Source organism: Carettochelys insculpta, chromosome 13 (assembly GCF_033958435.1).
Source record: "Carettochelys insculpta isolate YL-2023 chromosome 13, ASM3395843v1, whole genome shotgun sequence".
Taxonomy (NCBI): domain Eukaryota; kingdom Metazoa; phylum Chordata; order Testudines; family Carettochelyidae; genus Carettochelys; species Carettochelys insculpta.
This window is the reverse complement of record NC_134149.1, coordinates 2,323,409-2,343,972: the sequence shown is the minus strand read 5'-3', so window position 1 is coordinate 2,343,972 and position 20,564 is coordinate 2,323,409. Positions and strand designations below refer to the sequence as shown.

The 20,564-nt window shown below is 44.1% G+C and overlaps 1 protein-coding gene across 6 annotated transcripts in view; it reads left to right on the top strand.

Moving 5' to 3' along the window:
• LRCH2 (leucine rich repeats and calponin homology domain containing 2) overlaps positions 1 to 20,564 on the top strand; it is a 110,805-nt gene that overhangs the window by 27,785 nt on the left and 62,456 nt on the right. For 5 of the 6 annotated variants that reach the window (XR_012647380.1, XM_075008150.1, XM_075008149.1 and 2 more), the window contains 4 exons: positions 2,006 to 2,150; positions 7,296 to 7,422; positions 16,779 to 16,884; positions 16,972 to 17,108. Coding sequence is in view for 5 of the 6 variants with exons in the window: in XM_075008150.1 (XP_074864251.1) it covers positions 2,006 to 2,150; positions 7,296 to 7,422; positions 16,779 to 16,884; positions 16,972 to 17,108 (515 nt within the window). In the remaining variant the exon portion in view is untranslated. The other variant, XM_075008152.1, reaches the window with a different exon arrangement.

Sequence of the window (20,564 nt, the reverse complement as noted above, 5' to 3'; positions counted from 1 at the left end):
TTTCCCTGCCCTGGTACCCCATCTCTTTAGAGCAGAGGTCAGGAGCAGGCAGACACACAGTGGAGTTACTCCAGTGTGAAGTGTGGATGGTTAAGTGACTTGGGAGTGCAGTGCAGGGACTGGGGGAGACAACAGAGAGAGACAGAGGCTGGCTTCTATTAGAAACTTACGCAGGAGCAGCCAGCACACGCACTCTGTCACTGTCACACAAACCCAGTCTGTTCCACGTGCACACTTGCACTTAGCTTTACTTACACTTAGACTAGGTCTACACTGGCTGCGGAAGATCAAATGCTTATGATTCAGGCATGTCAGTGGGAGGAGAGTTCCCATGGATGATCTGCAGTAGACAGGGACCAATGTTGATGCCTGCAAAATCGGTTTTAGGTATGCATTTGGTGTATCTAAAATTGTGTAGCACTCATCGACATTCCCAGTAAGCATAGATGTATCCTTACTTAGCCTTACTCTTGCCTCAGTGCCAGGGCCTATACTATGGCTATATCTATACCAGAGATAGAAGTCAACCACAGATATGCAATTGGCGTAGCAGAAATTGTGTAGCTAAAATCAACGTATCTGCACTTGGCTAGCCTCTGTCTTAACAGGGGAAGCTTGATGGTAGAGTTTCTGCCTTCAACCTTTTTTCCTCCTCGCAACGCATACAGAGATCAACTGTCACCCCTGAGAGCTCGATTTCTCACACAGGCGAATGGATGAGTTGTTCTCAGCACTTGGCCTTACTCTTGCAGATCTCCTAAAATGGGTGTCCAACATGTGGCCTGCAGACCAGAATCTGGCTTGTGGAGCCTTTTCATCCAGCCTGCAACACCAGCAACAGCACCATTTTAAAAGCTGACTGCGTGGCTCTGAGCCACATCTGAATCTTCAAGGAGCCATTTGGGGCTCCTGCTGCTGCCACCCAACTCCTCCTCTGGCTCCCTGTCCCTGCCCTACTAAGCTGAAATGGAACTCAATTTGATTGGTTAACAGCCGGCAGGAGAGATCCAGTTGTTAAACCAGTTAAATTGAGTCTTGCTATTTCAGTGAGGCAGGGCAGGGAACTTTCCCTGCTGCTCTGTAGAGGGAAGGGAGTAGGAGGGCTGGGAAGAGCCGCACGGCCTTGCTGAGGATTTGACGGTGGGCCAGCAGCACCTAGAGCTCCTCTGTAGGGTAAATTAATCCTGGGTTTGGGGTGGGTAGGTGTTTAAGCCTGGAAGGGGGTGGCAGTTTAAGGAAGTGAGGGGTTTAAGCCTGTGGGAAGGGGCAGCGGCAGCTTGGGGCTGTGAGGGGTTAAGCCTGGGATGGTTTGAGGCTGCAGGGGGTAAGCTTGGGGACAGTTAGGAATGTGAGGGGATTTGGGGTTGAGAGGGGTTATGCCTGGGGGGTTGGTAGGGGGTGGGATTGGGGGCTGCAAGGGGTTTAAGCCTGGAGTTGAGGGGGTGGGGTTGGGAATATTTTGTGTTCACCCCCCCAGAACATGTAAAAAATTCCCATGTGGTCCCCGAAGAAAAAAGGCTGGCCATCTCTGTCCTAAAACAAGGTTAGAACATTAGCTAATGCAACCGTGTTAACGGTGGGTAACAGTCTGTTCAGTTGCCTTGTAATATGTAACATGAATTGTGATGTTGCACATAGCAAGAGAAAAATTTAGAGGAATAAACACAAAAAATACATAAAATTGTGCTTAAGATTTCTAACTTCTTTATGGGAACAGGATGTAAAATAACTATATTCATGCCACTTTTTATGGCATAAGTTTTAATCAAATGCAAAATTGTTAATGGTATCTTTTACTATTTTTATTTTTAGAAGACTTTAATCTTTAATAAGCAAAATCTGCATTATGATATTTCTCAGCAACATCTAATAAAGCCAAAATACTTACAAACATCAGACACCTGAACTCGTGTCCTTGCTGTGTTCCTGCAAGATACCTTGTGCATCTCTTCAATTTTGGTTAATGTTTTGACTTTTTAGAAAATCATCGTTTTTGTTGTTTCAGATCTTTCAAAGAACAGATTTACTGAAATTCCTTCAGATGTCTGGCTGTTTGCACCACTAGAGACTTTAAATTTATATCACAACTGCATCAAATCCATTCCTGAAGCCATAAAAAACCTGCAAATGTTAACATATCTTAATATTAGGTGAGTAACTCGTTTTCCTCTTGATGTCTAGGGATTATATGGAGACCAGTGGTATATATCGAGGAAGGAAGAGTACATACCAGCTTTACAGGCAGATTTATGTGTAAAGTGTAATCAGCATACATATGTATCGAATGGGTTATTATGGAAAACTGTAACCTTCTCATGTACAGTGGAGACTTGTTTTCTGCAGTATACACAAATTTTGGTTCCTGGTCACCTAAAATCCTCTGGAATGATCTGTTCAACATATGGTATGGTATATGGTATTTGTGACCATCAATCATGTTATTCTTGTCAAGTTTGAGGTGACTTGATTGAGAGAGAGAGAGAGAGAGAGACAAGACTCAGGGAAAATAATTGTTAAACATGTCTTGAAAGCTTCAGGGCTCTCCCCCACTTCTATGACCTGTCTTTGTTTGTTTGTTTGTTTTTAACTCAAACTTCAAGGGAACTTTATTCAGAAGCTTTTGGCGATAGAAACAGGGCCAAATTTGAGACAGGAAAGAATATTTACGAAGTTATGCTCTGGCACATTTGCTGCTTAAGAATGGTCTATTTCATGGTGGTTTTAAAGAGTACTAGTGATATCTAAGAGACCTACACTTTTTAAAACATGATATTAGCCCTTTTCCTATGCAAGTAGCACCAAAGAACAATTTTCTTGTGCTGCTGAGGTTAAAAGATGCCGAAGAGACTGCCTCAAAAATAGAACAAATGTTCATTGAAGTAATGGTTGTATTTCCGTGCTGAAGCATGTTATCGCAGGCTGTGTGTGTACCCTATGAGCTAAAATCAGTTTTCTTAACATTGATTTATTAATGCTGGGTTTTATCAATTTGATTTTGAGCAGCCTCACATGCCCACATGCTCCCCACAAAATCAACTTATTGCTGCTACACACAAGTAGCTTAAATTGAGTGCTGCTGCAGCGTATTGTGGGAACCTATCCCTCAGTTCCCTGAGTCCCATAGCCTTCTGGCTATTTTCATTGGTGCAGCATAGAAAAGAAATGCCATGCACATAGATGTGGATATCTGACAACATCTTCCCTCATTTCATTCACTCTTTCTCCTACCGTGTTAAACAAATGTCCCTTTTTCCAGTTGGGGGTGTGGGTTGCCTGTATAAAAGATGTGCTTTTTTATAACTGAGGGGAGGAGAGGGATAGTAAAGCGCTTAGGAATGGCTAGAAAAAAGATTTTGGGTTTCCCAACTGCAGGTTTTTGAAAATGGGATGCAAAAGCACTGGATCTTTGCAGGCTTGGATCTGGATTTAGACCTCCTGGCAAAGAAGACCATCGGAACAAGAATTTGTTTAAGTAGACATAGGTGCTACACTGAAGCTGCAATGAATCATTGAAACAGTTACAGCTCAGGGTAGCTAAAAACCCCCAGACTACGGCCAGGTTTGGACCTGCCAAAAAAGACCCTCAGCACAAGAATATTCCTCACTGCAAGCCTTACTTTGAGGACTGTGGTAATTGTGTAGCTACTACATTGCTTTCATTGAAACAGTTATGACTCGGGGCAGCGAAAAAAACCCCAGCTACAGCTAGCACCTGAAAATCATGACCATCAAGGGAGAATTGCCCTGGGCAGCTGAAAGACCCCCAATTACTGCCAGTCCCTGGGCCTTTGGATAAAGCCCATATAAAAATTTCGCCTGAGAAGACAGCCACGTTAGTAACAGTTTTTTCTTCTTTTGCCCAAAAATCATGACTGCCGAGAGAGACTCCCCCCACAAGCAGATAAAAAAAACCCCAGACTACAACCATCATCCCTTTATCTATCATCTTTGGAAAATCAAGGGAGACAGGAGAGATTCTAGAAGACTGGAAAAGGGCAAATATAGTGCCGATCTATAAAAAGGGGGATAAGAATAACCCAGGAAACTACAGGCCAGTCAGCTTAACTTCAGTGCCAGGAAAGACAACGGAACAGGTAATTAAAGAAATCATCTGCAAGCACTTGGAAGGTGGTAAGGTAATAGGAAACAGCCAGCATGGGTTTGTAAAGAATAAATCTTGTCAAATTAATCTGATAGCTTTCTTTGATAGGATAACGAGCCTTGTGGATAGGGGAGAAGTGGTAGATGTGGTATACCTAGACTTTAGTAAAGCATTTGTTACGGTCTTATGATATTCTTATCAAAAAACTAGGCAAATACAATTTAGGTGAGACTACTATAAGGTGGGTGCATAACTGGTTAGATAACCATACCCAGAGAGTAGTTCTTAATGGTTCCCAATCCTGCTGGAAAAGTATAACAAGTGGGGTTCCGCAGGGGTCTGTGTTAGGACCGGTTCTGTTCAATGTCTTCATCGATGATTTAGATATTGGCATAGAAAGTACGCTTATTAAGTTTGCAGATGATACCAAGTTGGGAGGGGTTGCAACTGCTTTGGAGGATAGGGTCAAAATTCAAAATGATCTGGATAAATTGGAGAAATGGTCTGAGGTAAACAGGATGAAGTTTAATAAGGACAAATGCAAAGTGCTCCACTTAGGAAGGAACAATCCGTTTCACACATACAGAGTGGGGAGAGACCATCTAGGAACTACTACAGCAGAAAGGGATCTAGGGATTATAGTGGACCACAAACTAAATATGAGTCAACAGTGTGATGCTGTTGCAAAAAAAGCAAACGTGATTCTGGGATGCATTAACAGTTGTGTTGTGAACAAGACACGAGAAGTCATTCTGCCGCTCTACTCTGCCCTGGTTAGGCCTCAGCTGGAGTGTTGTGTCCAGTTCTGGGCACCGCAGTTCAAGAAAGATGTGGAGAAACTAGAGAGGGTCCAGAAAAGAGCAACAAGAATGATTAAAGGTCTAGAGAATGTGACCTGTGAAAAAAAGGTTGAAAGAATTGGGCTTCTTTAGTTTGGAAAAGAGAAGGTTGAGGGGAGACATGATAGCGGTTTTCAGGTATCTAAAAGGGAGTCATAAGGAGGAATGAGAGAACTTGTTCTTGGCCTCTGAGGATAGAACAAGAGGCAACGGGCTTAAACTGCAGCAAGGGAGGTTGAGGTTGCACATTAGGAAAAAGTTCCTAACTGTCAGGGTGGTCAAACAGTGGAATAAATTGTCAAGGGAGGTTGTGGAATCTCCATTGCTGGAGATATTTAAGAACAGGTTAGATAGATAGTACTTGGTCCTGCCATTGGGGCAGGGGATGGACTCGATGGCCTCTCGAGGTCCCTTCCAGTTCTAGTGTTCTATGATTCTATCCCAAAATTGTGACTGCTGAGGGAGACTTCCCCCGGGCAGCTTAAAGACCCCAGACTACAGCCAGCCCCTTGGGCTTTGGCTGAAGCCCATCCAGAATTTCCTCTGACAGAACGGCCATGCTAGTGACAAAGTATTTTCTTCTGTTTCCCAAAAATCGTGACTGACCAGGCAGACTTCTCCTGGATGGCTACAGGACCCTCACCGCACACAAGCTGCCTGGCACCTTGCGCAGCACATCCTTTTATTGGTTTGGGGACGAGCCATGTGATGTGGCTGGGCGTGGGAAAATTCCAGACTGTGTGGTGTCTCTGGGGGAAGGGAAGGGAGAGGATGTAGGGGTTACGACAAAATATAAGCGACTGAAAAGAAGTTCCTTGTCCAAGCACAACCCCCACCTGCAGACTGGCTGCCACATGATGCATGCAAGGGAAAGTTCTGGAAAGCACGGCATTTCTTGGAGAGGAATGGAGGGGATGTTGGTGGGGGGGACAACATGTAAATGGCTGAAAGGAAGTTTCTTGTCCTGTCAGACAAAAAACAGCCCCACCCCACAGTGTAGCCAACACATGGTGCAGGGAGACAGCCACTGGGACCAGGCAGTGCAGGAAAAAAAGGCAGCTAGTTGGGGTATATACAGAACCACAGACACCACAACTGTGTTGCTAGCAAACAAAAAGAAGATTTTTTGGCCTCTCATGACCCTTCAGCCACAGGCTTCCATGTGCTGAACTGAAACAGTCTTCTTGTTGCCTAATTCTTCTGCACCTGAGATGGAAGAGGCCAGAGCGGAGAATTGTGGGGCACATACAGGATATGTCTGGAAGCTAATGGATTCGATTTAAAGACATGGCACTTCCTCACTAACCTTCATTTGGAATTTTAAATTTGAACTGAATGCTACAGCCATTATGTTACTACGATGATATATCAACATTATGTCGATATTAGTGCACAATAAATCAAGCTGATGGAATTTACAGTGAAGACAGGCACTTGGTAAAATCAGGCTAAATGACTTAAAATCAATATCTCATAGTGCAGACATTGCCTCAAGGTATTTGGGTGGGCCCATTCCATGATGTGCTTTATTTCTCTTGAGGAGTGTCCTTGTTGGTGAACATGAGAAAAGACTGTCTAGTTACCCAGCACAGCTCTCAATGTGTTGCTAAACAAAATCATGGTATAGCTTGAGTGTTTCACACTGAGGTCAATCAGTCTCATGAGCTAAGGTAGCTGGAATGGTGTAACTAGGCTGTACTGTTGAATGATGGCAAACAGAGAGGTCTGATCTGGGCTAGGAAATTAGATCAATCCTGTGATGCTGTTCAGCGGTGAGAGAAATTCACACTCTGAGAGCGATGTTGGTAAGCTAACATAAGTTCACTGGTAGACAGTCTTCCATCAGTCTTGGTACTGCCTCGTCGGGGGATGGTACGCCAGCGGAAGACTCTCTGCTGTCAGTGTAGGTGTTGTCTATGGTAAAGCACTACTGCAGGTGTTCTGCTGTAACACTTAAAGTGTAGACAACTTACAAATGAACGGGCTTGCTCGTTGTCTCATCCTCAGTCCATTTCATTGACCTTACTGGTACATGTTTGTCTGGAAGGTGCTGAAATGTTTTTATAATTGCAGCTTGATCCCTAGATTTACGTCATATTATTGGAAGACAAAGTTATTACACTAGAACCCTATTTTATTCAAATTGAATGGGGGCATGGAGTTTATTTGGCTAATGTAGACTTTTTTATGTAAGAATTTACACTGCTAGAGAGCTAAAATTTGAATAAGAGGTATTGCTGTGTTCTTTAATACTGGTTGGAATGGAAAGAATGTTTTATATCATGAATCTTGGAATTAATATCAAGCTTCAAGAGAGTATTTCAAGTTAATCTTTTTTTCCCCCCCCTTTATAGTCGAAATCTTTTAGGAACATTGCCAAAATACCTGTTTGACTTGCCACTTAAAGTTTTGGTTGTCAGTAACAATAAGCTCGTATCCATTCCAGAAGAAATTGGAAAATTAAGAGACCTGATGGAATTGGTGAGTAAAATTGTTTACAGCTGCATTATGTATTTACAGAATAAATAACTTCGTATTGCTTCAAGAAAAGTGTGATTTTACATTACTGCTATTAGTAATATTATGGCAGTGCAAAGGGCTCAGCAAGAGTTGGGGCCCTTTTATGCTAGGCCCTGAATAAACAGAGTAGAAGACAGTCCCTGCTGTAAAGAGCTGGTCAAGGAAGGGTTTATGAGACAAAAGCAGAGTGATCAATATGATGGCAGCAGATGTCATGTTGTTGCCTGTGTTTTTTGGATGGAGATTACTTAGGAGGATGCAAGCTATTAGGGAATGAAGCACAGGGGAGGAGAGCATAAGGGACAAGTGTGGAGTAAACTGCACTGAAGAGACTCTAAGGGGAGAATGGGATGGAGAAGATTGATACTAACAGCTGATCAGTACAGGGCCAGGAAAGAAAAGTCAAAACTGTGAGAAGTTCTCTCACACTGTTTATGCAGTGCTCTGAAGCCCAGTGGAGCAAGTCAGTCCAGGAGTGCTGTCACTAAGATTCTGTAGAACGCTCTCTGAAGTAGTGGTGTGGGTTAGAGCTTGAGGTCAGAAGCCTCAGGATGGGTGAATCTGCAGACTTGAGCTGAGAGGCTTGCTTTTGTGGGCTCCAAAACTCTGTGTAGACCTATTCAAAGCGACTTCAGCTCTGTCTGCTTCTACTGGCTGGAGTCTGACTGGTTCCCTACTGCAGTTTATCCCAAAGGTTGTGTGGTGGAGACAATGGGTGGAACATCCTGTATCCTAATCTCTTCAGTTTGTGGGGAGTCTCTCTCCAGTTATGGATTCAAGGGTGGTGTAATACATTGATACAAAATGTCAGCTTAGTTATTGCATGGTCAATATGTGACATTAGTACCTTATGTTGCAGAATTTAAAGTATAGTAATAAAGTTAACAATTTAGAATAAATAAACATTGAAATATGTAAATAACCAAACTTTCTCATTGAAATAAAAGACAATTCTCTGTAACCTGTATTTAATGAATACGGTGTCTTGTTTGGATATTTCATAACAAATAAATTATGAAGGAAAGTTGCCTCATTTACTTTAAAATGCAGTTTTCTTTTAACTTAATTTTTGCTGTAGTACCTGTAGCAGTTGCGCTTAATTTTGTGCTAAATCTAGTGTGTTGCACTCACGCTTCTAAAGAAACATGAGTGTATTCAAGCACCCACATTTTTAATTTAAAAAGTCAGAAATAAAATTTAATTCTGTTTCCTTTGTGAAATATATTAATGAAGGGAATGCCTATTATGTATCATATTTTCTTCTGTGGAAGTAAAGAAACTTTTTTATAGCGAGAGATACTGAATTTTGATCAACTAGTCAATGTATTTCAAAGTGTGCTATTATCTCATTGCACATAGCAAATAGCCTGCTCTCCCTTTTGTGCAGATATGTATGAGATTTCTAGGTCATTCATTCTTTTTGGACTGAATTAATTTTTAAATGTGAATTATAATTTTTGAAATTAGAGTAGCTAACAAAATGTACAGTATAGTTTGGGATAACATGAATTTATTGATGGTCTTTTTTTTGCAATTCTTTGTTTTAATTTCTCTGTTTAAGTTTAAAAGTATTGAAGATCAGTGCTGCTGCTTTTATGCAAATATAAATTATTGATAGCAAGTTTTGCTGAGCAGTGTTCTTAGAACTACAGCAATTCAGAGGCAAAGCCATTTGGTAATATAATTGTGTATGCAGTTTCAGTGGCTTCTGCAACATTTAAAGTATTCTTTCTCACACTGTGTACATGTAGAACTTGAAAATTCCTGGCTTTTTAAAATTACAGATCCATAGAATCACTCATTGACAGAAATTAGATCTGTACAACTTTCTATTTGTGCATGTAAAATATTGCCAGAAATGATAAATCTACCACTAGGTGAAAATTGCAATCTTTAAATATTAAATATAGCACCTGCATGTGGATTTTTGCTTTACTGCCTTATTATAGTGGTTTTCGAGCACGCTGCCAGCTGTGTGCATCTTGAAGGGTATATTTCATCCTTTCACATCCATTTCCAATATTATCATCTTTACCCTATCAAGCAGGCTTGCTATCTTCATTCTAGATACTCAAAGCAACAATTACCAGCTAAGAATATTCAGAGTAGTATTTTAAAACATATTAACCATACCTAAGCTATTTTTGTTCCTTAAAAAGCCTTGTACTTTTTGTACCTCACCACTCTGCATTGTAATTTTCTAGAAAATTCAGTGGATAAGAAACATTTATTGCTACAAATTAAAACTTTACACTTCAGTTTTATGTTTTTTTTTCCCCCTCATCCTTCCTTACTTGTTCCATGAACTTGGAATTGAAAACTGCTACACCATTATTTAGATGTATTGAAAACTTAATAGTCCCTGTTGAACATTTTAGGCAACCCAAGCACCCACGTGGACCCTGGAAAGAGATGCTGAAACAGATTGCTGTCCTGAAACAGGGAGTCAAGAGAGAGAAGGGGTATATCTATTAAGGAGTGGATTCACCTCTCCCACTACCTGAACACAGGAGCTACCTAGGATTTGATAGATTTATGTCTTAAGGACCTAAACTTTTAAAATCAACCTCTAGTATTTCATCTGTAGCTTTGAGGAGTTAGATGTCTAATTGTTATCATTGCACACATGAATCATACCTGGAAAACTGGAGCTATGTCTCTCTTGTTGAACCAGTAATCAGCCAGATTGGATATAGTTTTAGATCTTCTACATATCTTAATAAAGTTTATACTGGTTAATAAATATGATTTTATTCATCTAAGTATAATGATTAAATTATGCTAAAGTAGAAAGTTCAATTAAAAAAGATATTCAATGGATATAATCCATAATCTGCAATATCTAAAATGATAATTAAGAAATTTAACAGTACATTTTAAATCAGTATCCACATATTCAGATACCTCTCTCATGGAAAGTTATAGAACTAGTAGCTTGTCCCTCAGTAATTAAAGATTTAAAGTAGATAGTCCATGAATAAATACAGTCCACCTGAGAAGAGTTTCAGCTACTTTCCTGTTTTTGCTTCTCATTGTCACTGTGGCAATGCCACGAGAAATGATCTAACATCTGGTGATATGTTCTGGGCTAAATGTCCCTAAACCACCTGAGGGCATCTGATACCATGAATTACCACATTAGGCTGGCACGGCACTGAGTGATTCCACCTTCAGTAGCAGTCTCTGGTTACTGGGATCCAAGGCACTTAAAGCTACCACGATCAGCACAGGTGTTGGAACCTTGTTAACCGCTGGTACTTAAAGTATCAGCTGGAGAATGTATTTCTCCACATTCTGACACCACAGAAGGCCTGGTTTCTCAAAAATAACTGTCATCCACTGTGACAGCCACCTGCTGTTCCTCATTAGTAATGACTGTCCATTCACAGTTTACCTTCTGTTCCAAGGATGGTGGAATTCATGGCAGCCTTTCCTTTGATTGTCTGGATTAGGCAGTCTTGGATGGAAGAATGGAACAGCTGGCAGGCTCTGGAGTTGGGTTTGCAGCTGCACAAGATGTAGGGTAGCATCTTAGTAGAATTGTCAGTCAGATTTTCACTTCGCCTGTCCCATATCCAGGGGCAGATGGCCCTGTTCAGCAGAACACAATTGAGCTGACCTTATATATGAATTTCTAGACAGCAAATCAGATGAAGCTGCTGCAGGAGAGGAGGTGGTTGCTGGCTTCCACATGCGCATCACCTCAGAACCCTTATCTGGTCCGCCTTCTGTCTCAGGTTTTCTGTCTACTGCCAATGGGTGGCATCTTTCAGAGTCCTCTTGAGGATGATCCTTGCTGTTAGAGTAATGACTGTGTGCTTGACTTTCTTGCCCTGTGCCACCAGGACTGCCAGCTTCTGACATTCCTCACGTTGTGGCTAGAAGCAGCCAGTAAACTTCCGCAGCTGTCACGTAGCTTTGTGGGATAACGTCCAAAGTGAAGCAAAGTCTTCCCTGTCTGTTACTAAGTCACCTTCCAGGGAGCTGCTCAAGTATATGGCGACACCTTGGCTGAAAAGGTCCTGGCCATTGACTTCCTGGCAATGTCTGTCACAGCACTTCCCGCACTGCTCCTCACCACAGCATCCTGGCACACCAAAAGACAGAATATATGAGTGATCAGTGTGGTGTTGTGTAGGTCACCCATTCAAGAGATGTTGACACCACACTGCCGGTGTGAGATGTCTACCAGTTCATTACTGGCCCCTGGGAAGTTATATCCACTTCACTGACTGCCTTTGACATTGTCCACTTTGAATGAATGCCCAAATAAACATTATTAATTTAGTTTTGCAACACTTGTGTGAAGTAGGTGCAAACCAGGCTTATTCACTGTGGCTGAACCACTTAGAAGTTTAGTTAGTTTGCAGCAGCTTTGGTGAGGTCAGACTGATGTATTTTGTCTGAGGCAGTAGAGCAGCAGGTTCCCAAGCTTTTTGCTAGCTCAACCGTAGATTAATCTTCTTGGGACCTGTCAGCCGATGGCCGGGTATGGGTGCCCAAGAGTCTGCTCCGTGGAGGCAGCACGACTCAGCGCCCAGCTTTTACTGCACCTTACCACTGACCAGGCTGAATATAGTCAAACCGGCTAAGATTCTTTGTGTTTGGCCAAGGTACAGCAACTAGGAGGAGTCAGGTCTGAAGCTTAAACATAGTTACTATTTATTACAAAGCAGAAGTAAAAATCTTAATGGTTACAGAATTATATAAAGTCTTAATGGTTACAGTTGCAAGAAAAGTTAGATAAAATCTTGGTGGTTATTGCTCTATTTGCTCAACTACTAGTAGGATGATACAAATGACATGTCAATTAGAGAAAGTTACCCATCTGAGGACCAGACTCCTCAGACTAAAGAGCTCTTACTATTAAATGTGCACAAAAAAAACATTTCAGGTATAATTCTCACCCCTGTGTCCTTCGACTCCGGCGTAGCCAATGTCATTCACTGAATCCCTTGGGAAGAACAGACGGGGAGAGCGTCCCCTAAATCCTCGGGAGGCAGTGCCCTTACCCAACCGGCAGGCAGAAAGAGATTGGAGCTCAGATAGAGTAGGCTGCCAGGCCCTCTTTATACCCACATAGGTTCTTCCTTATCTCAAGGTACCAATTGTACTGGTTCGTCTTTGTGATGCCTGCGCTTACAAGGCAATTACACTTGTAAGGACAGAGATAACTAAATTTATAGAAATGGGTCAGATTTTTTACACGGGCAGTAAAGTTCCCCTCCCTGGGATGATGTGTGGGCGGATCAATATCAGTAGTAGCCAAGGGCAGTTTGAAGCCCTGCAGCCGTCGACTAGACTGTTACCCCTCTTATCTGTATTCTTCAGTCCAGGGTCTTGCTGACATAGCACATCTGTGTTTGTGAGGCACCAACAGACAGTGTTGAGATTAGTGCATCTGTGCTCTCAAAACATTATCCAAGACTGTGCTGTTTCTTGTGCTGTGTGCTCTGAGGCACCGAAGAGGGGCAGGCAAGATGGAGTAGAGCGGGGCAGGGGTTCTGTCTGGCTACAGGACCACAGATAGCATGGAGGATGGCATTGTATAGAGCAGGGGTCAGCAAACTTTCAGAGGCAGAGTGCCAAAAGTTGACCTGTTTCCCTCTGTGTACCATCTGAGTATTAGCGATACTTTTAAAAGTCACTACATAAGAACATAAGAATGGCCATACTGGGTCAGACCAAAGGTCCATCGAGCCCAGCATCCCATCTGCCGACGGTGGCCAATGCCAGGTGCCCCAGAGAAGGAGAACAGAAGACAATGATCAAGTGATTTATCTCCTGCCATCCATCTCCTGCCCTTGTTATGAAGGCTAGGGCACCATACTTTATCCCTGGCTAATAGCCATTTATGGACCTAACCTGCAAAAATTTATCAAGCTCTTTTTTAAACCCTAATAGAGTCCTGGCCTTCACAGCCTCCTCGGGCAAGGAGTTCCACAGGTTGACTGTGCGCTGTGTGAAGAAAAATTTCCTTTTATTAGTTTTGAACCTACTACCCATCAATTTCATTTGGTGTCCCCTAGTTCTTGTATTATGGGAAAAGGTAAATAATTTTTCTATATTCACTTTCTCCACACCATTCATGATTTTATATACCTCTATCATATCGCCCCTCAATCGCCTCTTTTCCAAACTGAAAAGTCCCAGTCTCTCTAGCCTCTCCCCATATGGGACCCTTTCCAAGCCCCTAATCATCTTAGTCGCCCTTTTCTGAACCTTTTCTAATGCCAATATATCTTTTTTGAGGTGAGGAGACCACATCTGCACGCAGTACTCAAGATGTGGGCGTACCATAGTTTTATATAGGGGAAGTATGATATCTTTTGTCTTATTATCGATCCCTTTTTTAATAATTCCTAACATCCTATTTGCCTTACTAACTGCCGCTGCACACTGCGTGGATGTCTTCAGAGAACTATCCACTATAACTCCAAGATCCCTTTCCTGATCTGTCGTAGCTAAATTTGACCCCATCATGTAGTACGTGTAATTTGGGTTATTTTTTCCAACATGCATTACCTTACACTTACCCACATTAAATTTCATTTGCCATTTTGCTGCCCAATCACTCAGTTTGCTGAGATCTTTTTGTAGTTCTTCACAATCCCTTTTGCTTTTGACTGTCCTGAACAACTTGGTGTCATCTGCAAACTTTGCCACCTCACTGCTTACCTCATTTTCTAGATCATTGATGAACAAGTTGAACAGGATCGGTCCCAGGACTGACCCCTGGGGAACACCACTAGTTACCCTCCTCCATTGTGAAAATTTACCATTTATTCCCACCCTTTGTTTTCTGTCTTTTAACCAATTCCCGATCCATGAAAGGACCTTTCCTCCTATCCCATGACCACCTAATTTACATAAAAGCCTTTGGTGTGGGACCATGTCAAAGGCTTTCTGGAAATCTAGGTATATTATGTCCACTGGGTGCCCCTTGTCCGCATGTTTATTAACCCCTTCAAAGAATTCTAACAGATTAGTTAGACACGACTTCCCTCTGCAGAAACCATGCTGACTTTTGCCCAACAGTTCGTGCTCTTCTATGTGCCTTGCAATTTTACTCTTTACTAGTGTTTCTACTAATTTGCCTGGTACTGATGTTAAACTTATCGGTCTATAATTGCCAGGATCTCCTCTAGAGCCTTTTTTAAATATTGTTGTTATATTGGCCGTCTTCCAGTCATTTGGTACCAAAGTGGATTTAAAGGATAGGTTACAAACCACTGTTAATAACTCCGCAATTTCACATTTGAGTTCTTTCAGAACCCTTGGGTGAATGCCGTCTGGTCCTGGAGACTTGTTACTATTCAGTTTATCAATTAATTCCAAAACCTCCTCTAATGTCACTTCAATCTGAGTGAGTTCCTCAGATTTGTCACCTAAAAAGGCTGGCTCAGATTTAGGAACCTCTGTAACATCCTCAGCCGTGAAGACTGAAGCAAAGAAATCATTTAATCGCTCCGCAATGGCACTGTCTTCCTTGATCGCTCCTTTTATATCTTTATCATCCAAGGGCCCCACTGCCTTTTTAGCGGGCTTCCTGCTTCTAATGTATTTAAAAAACATTTTACTATCGTTTTTTGAATTTTTGGCTAGCTGTTCCTCAAAATCTTTTTTGGCTTTTCTTACTACATTATGACACTTAATTTGGGAGTGTTTATGTTCCTTTCTATTTTCCTCACTAGGATTTGACTTCCACTTTTTAAAAGCTGCCCTTTTCTCTCTCACTGCCTTTTTAACATGGCTGTTTAGCCATGGTGGTTCTTTGTTAGGTCTCTTACTGTGTTTTTTTATTTGGGGTATACATTTAAGTTGGGCCTCTAGTATGGTGTCTTTAAACAGTTTCCATGCAGCTTCCAGGGATTTTAGTTTAATTACTCTACCTTTTAGTTTCTGTTTAACTAGCTTCCTCATTTTAGTGTAATTCCCCTTTTTGAAATTAAATGCCAGAGTGTTTGACCGCTGCGGTGTTCTTCCCAACACAGGAATATTAAAAGTTATTATATTGTGGTCACTATTTCCAAGCGGTCCAGTAACAGTTACCTCTTGGACCAGATCCTGCGTTCCAGTCAAGACTAGATCGAGAATCGACTCTCCCCTTGTGGGTTCCTGTACTAGCTGCTCCAAGAAGCAGTCATTTAAGGCCTCAAGAAATGTAATCTCTGAATCCCGTCCTGAGGTGACATGCACCCAATCAATATGGGGATAATTGAAATCTCCTATTATTACTGTGTTTTTTATTTTGATAGCCTCTCTAATCTCCCTTATCATTTCAGCATCACTATCACTGTCCTGGTTAGGTGGTCGGTAATATATTCCTAGTGCCATATTCATATGAGAGGAATGAATTGTTATCCATAACAATAATAATAATAATAGTCATACTTACAACAGCTTCATTAATAAATAAGTTAAGAAGCAGAGCTGTACCATTTTGGTGGTGGTTGGTAGCATTAGCCAGTTTTTTTGTTAAGCTACAGGCGGCATGGCTTTGAGCAAGCTCCCAGCTGCACAGGGGGAGAGGCATACGGCTGAGCTCTCGCCTTACATGCCCATGAAAATTGGCTTGAGTGCCATTCTTGGCACCCATGCTGACCCCTGGTCTAGAGCAAGATAGTATTGCCTGTACAGCGTGATCTTGCATGCAAAGTGATGCTGCAAGAACCATCTGCACAGTATTCTAGTATGTGTGGTGCTTGTGAGGTCATGCTGTGCAGCGAATGCCATTTTAAGGGGTAAATGGTATTCTCCCGACACTGGGACTTTGCATGCTCTTATTGCAAGGTTACACTGTGTGGCACAAAATGGTGTTTTCCACACACTAGGGATTGCCATTATCCCCTCTGATGGTAACGCCCCATTTGCAATTGTATCCCACAGTTTTAGAACCACTACAGTAGAGATACATCATTTTAGATCTGGTGGTGTCAGGTCATTGTGTAACACAGGGAAGAAGAGAAAAAAATTATCCCCATTTTTGAAGAGGTACAGAATGTAAGTGTGCTGTCTGCAAAAAGACGGTTTGGCAGAGATGCTGATCAAATCCAGATCTCCCAATAAACCACAACATGAACTTTGTCTATTGGGTTAGAGTATTGATTGGGCTTCTGCACGATCGAATGTTGCTGTTGTTTGGGAAAGGGTCTCCTGAGAGCTGGGTGATAGCAGCTCTCCTTTTGGTAAGAAAAGGGGAAGAGGGGAGAGGATATTCCTCTTTAAAATTCATTAAAAGTTATTGCAAAATGTATTTTCTTTTAGTTTCAAATCAAGCTATTGTTTAACTGATTGACTCGTTATGTTTTACTTAGGATATCAGCTGCAATGAGATTCAGGTCCTTCCCCAGCAAATTGGAAAACTCCAGTCACTTAGAGAATTAAACATTAGAAGAAATAATCTACATGTGTTGCCAGATGGTAAGCTGCTCACTATCTTTGTGTTGAAATAGGAAAATTACATAAAACGTTAGGGTATCTGATTTTGTTTTCTTTTACCCTTAACAGAATTGGGAGACCTGCCCTTGGTAAAGCTGGATTTTTCTTGTAATAAAATTACAGAGATTCCAATTTGTTACAGGAAGTTACGTCATTTACAAGTAATAATTTTGGATAATAATCCAATGCAGATACCACCGGCACAGGTTAGTATAAGCAAATTTCTTCTACGAGTGTCCCCGTGGGTGCTCCACGTTAGGTGTCGGGCTCGCCCCGGCGCTGCAGGTCGGATCTTTCCAGCAGTTTCTGCCGGACCGCACATGCGCCGGCGCGCACCACTCCCTTGCATGCTCCTGGCCACGTGCGCGATCCGGTCCCCGCCAGTTCCTCTTTAACCGCCATCGGCTGCAGACGGAATCCGCTCAGGCTACGGCCAGAGTCAGCGTATTTAATGTTCTTAAAGTGTTTTAGAGTTTCTTTTCAGTTTTTTAGATTAAGTTAGCTTGTTATTGTTTTCCAAAAAAAAAAAAAAAAAATAGGAAGGAGTAAAGCTTCCAGTCTTAGTAACAAGCGGAGCACCGGAAGCCCAGGGACGTAGGGCCATTAGGCCTCCTGCCGCAGCAGGCTGAGTCAGAGAGGGGAACAGGCACAGAGAAGGTGCTAAGTACCCTATTAACATCTCAAAGACTCACCATAATGTCCTCTTCAGTATTCAAAAAGTGTGAGTCATGTCGCGAAGTAATGCCGGCCTCCGACGGGCACAGTCAGTGTATAAGGTGCCTTGGGGAATCTCATGTCACCCAGAAATGTTCCTTCTGCGCTAAGCTCACAGCCAGAGCAAGGAAGGACAGGGAGATGTGGCTCAAAATGCTGCTCTTCAACAAGGCCCTCCAGCCAGACGTGCCGGAGCGGCCGCAGCAGGAGGGACCCGCAGGGGCCCATAAAAGGAAAGCTGCCTCCCTCACCCCATCAGCACAAAAATGGAGGAAAATCTCACCAATCTGATCCCTGCCAGCAGCCACAGCGAGCGGGACGGGTGGAGCGCATAGCCCCCAGCCACAGTTACAGCTGAGCGGCGTCGTTGTGGAGACGCACGTGGCAGAGGCTGAGCTTCCGATAATCAAACAGCCGCCCTGTACCGCGGGCAAGGCGGCGGCCAGGCAAGCGCCGGAACCGGCGGCACCGCAGGCAGCAGCACTGATGCCCGGGGAACTGGCGGTGCAGAGCGCGCAGGCACGCGGCCTGCAGGCACCGGGGGAGACCACCCGCGCGGCACCGCAGCGGAGCGTGCTGAGCGCGGCGCAGACAACGGGGCCGAGATCCCCAACGCGAAAGGGGGCGGAGCCAGCCCCGCAAGGGAGGGGAAAGGCAGCACAGAAAACCCGGCACCGCAGCCCTTCTCCAGACAGGGCTGCAGGGCTGCTCGCTCTCAGCCCTCCGCTCATTCTGCGGACCCCAACAAGAAGGCAGGGGTCACCCCCAGCCTATCCTGAGCCTCCATCCCCATTCCTACAGCCAGCCTCACCATGGCTCGGACCACCTTCGCCCTTTTTGGGCTTTGAACCTTTGGAGTACTACCAAAAGTCAGTCTGTCCAGTATCTCAATTATCCAGACGATCTCGCTCCCCCAGGCGCAGGGGGTATGTGCCTCGAGAGTGGTCCAGGTCCCCATCTCAGGAGCAGTGCCCGTGTTGTCATGGTCACCTCTATCACGCAGGGCATAGACACCATAGGCATACTCCCAGGGACAGATCCCCCCAGACGGTTCCATATCCCCGAGGGCAATCGCGAACGGGGACAGAGACACAGACATCTCAAGGGGAGGTGATTCTGGAACCCCGAGATTTTCCCTCGCAAGCTTCCAGCGAGTGGATGTATCACCGTCAACAGGACCCAGAGGGGCCCAGAGAGGCTTACCCTAGCGGTTCCTCGTTATCTTCCCCTGACGAGGCCACGGCCCCTGGGGACGTCCATCCTCCGGACGATCTCAAACAGTTCCAAGAGCTGTTTAAAAGGGTGGCCTTCACGCAAGGCATCCAAACAGCAGAGGTGCAGGAGAAGCACCATAAGCTCCTTAAAAACCTGAGACCTCTGGCCTCCTCCAAAATAGCTATACCGCTCAACGAAGCAATCCATGGAGTCCGCCACCACGATATGGCAGACCCCTGCGTCCATTCCGCCTATAAACAAGAGAGCAGACAAGAAATACTTCATCCCGGCGAAGGGCATGGAGTTCCTGTTCAGCCACCCGCAACCAAATTCTCTGGTGGTGGAATCGTCTCAACAGAGGTCGAAAACTTCTCAGTTCAAGACAGGGGGAACGGACAAAGACGCCAAGAAACTAGAGTTGTTCAGCAGAAAGGTCTACTCCTCCTCTACCTTACTGTTGAGAATGGCGAATTACGCAGCGCATCTAGCGAACCATAATTTTGACAACTACTCCAGGCTGACTTTCCTCATGGACTCGCTTCCAGATGAGAAGAAGCTGGTGCTGAAGGCCATCGTGCAGGAAGGCTACACAGCCTCGAGGACGGGAGTTCAGATCGCCCTAGACGTAGCGGACACGGCAGCACGCTCAACAGCTACGACAGTGGTCATGCGCAGGGAGTCCTGGCTCCAAACATTGGGTATCCCGAGGGATTTGCAGGCAAAGATCGTCAGTCTCCCCTTTGACACGCAGAAGCTGTTTGCTGAATCAACTGATTAGGTCCTTCATTCCAGTAAAGATTCAAGAGCTACTCTTAGGACCTTGGGGATTTACACCCATCCATACAGGAAGAAAAAGTATTACCCTCAGCAAAGACGGTACCAGTATCAACCACAGCGTCCCCAGTACCACAGGGGTTACAAGCAAGGGCGACATCAACAGCACCAGCAACACAGAACTCCCAGGCGACGTTCCCAACAGAGCCGTGCGTCCTCGGGGCAGGGCCAAAGGCCACAAGTTTGACACACAGGTCCAGGGCTGCACCATCACTACCATCGTGCAGTGTCATCCAAAGCTATTATTCCACCATCGCCTCCAACCATTCTGCGACCAGTGGCAAAGGATCACCACAGACAAATGGGTACTGGAGATCATAGCCACGAGGTACGCGATCCCCTTCCAGTCGCTCCCACCGCCACGACCTCCACCCAGGCCCCACCTAAAGGATGCCTCCCACGAAGTGAGACTCAAGCAGGAGGTAGACCATCTCATACTCATAGGGGCAGTGGAAAGAGTGCCGGAGCAACTTCGAGGGAAAGGGTTCTACTCCAGATATTTCCTCACGGAAAAAAAGACAGGGGGCTGGAGGCCCATCCTAGATCTTCGGGGCCTCAACCGGTACCTGCGCAAGCAACGCTTTCGGATGATTACAGTCGCCTCTATACTTGGATTGGACGATGGAGATTGGTTTGCAGCCCTCGACTTGCAGGACGCGTATTTCCACATAACTATCCACCTGGCTCACAGACGCTTTCTCCGGTTTATGGTAGGCAAAGAACATTTTCAATACAAGGTTTTGCCGTTCGGCCTCTCCTCGGCCCCCAGAGTCTTCACCAAGACCTTGGCAGTGGTGTCAGCCTACGTGCACAGGCAAGGGGTGTTTATATTCCCATATCTGGACGACTGCCTACTGAAAGGGGCCTTGAAGGAGGAGGTACTTCGCATGATACGCGTC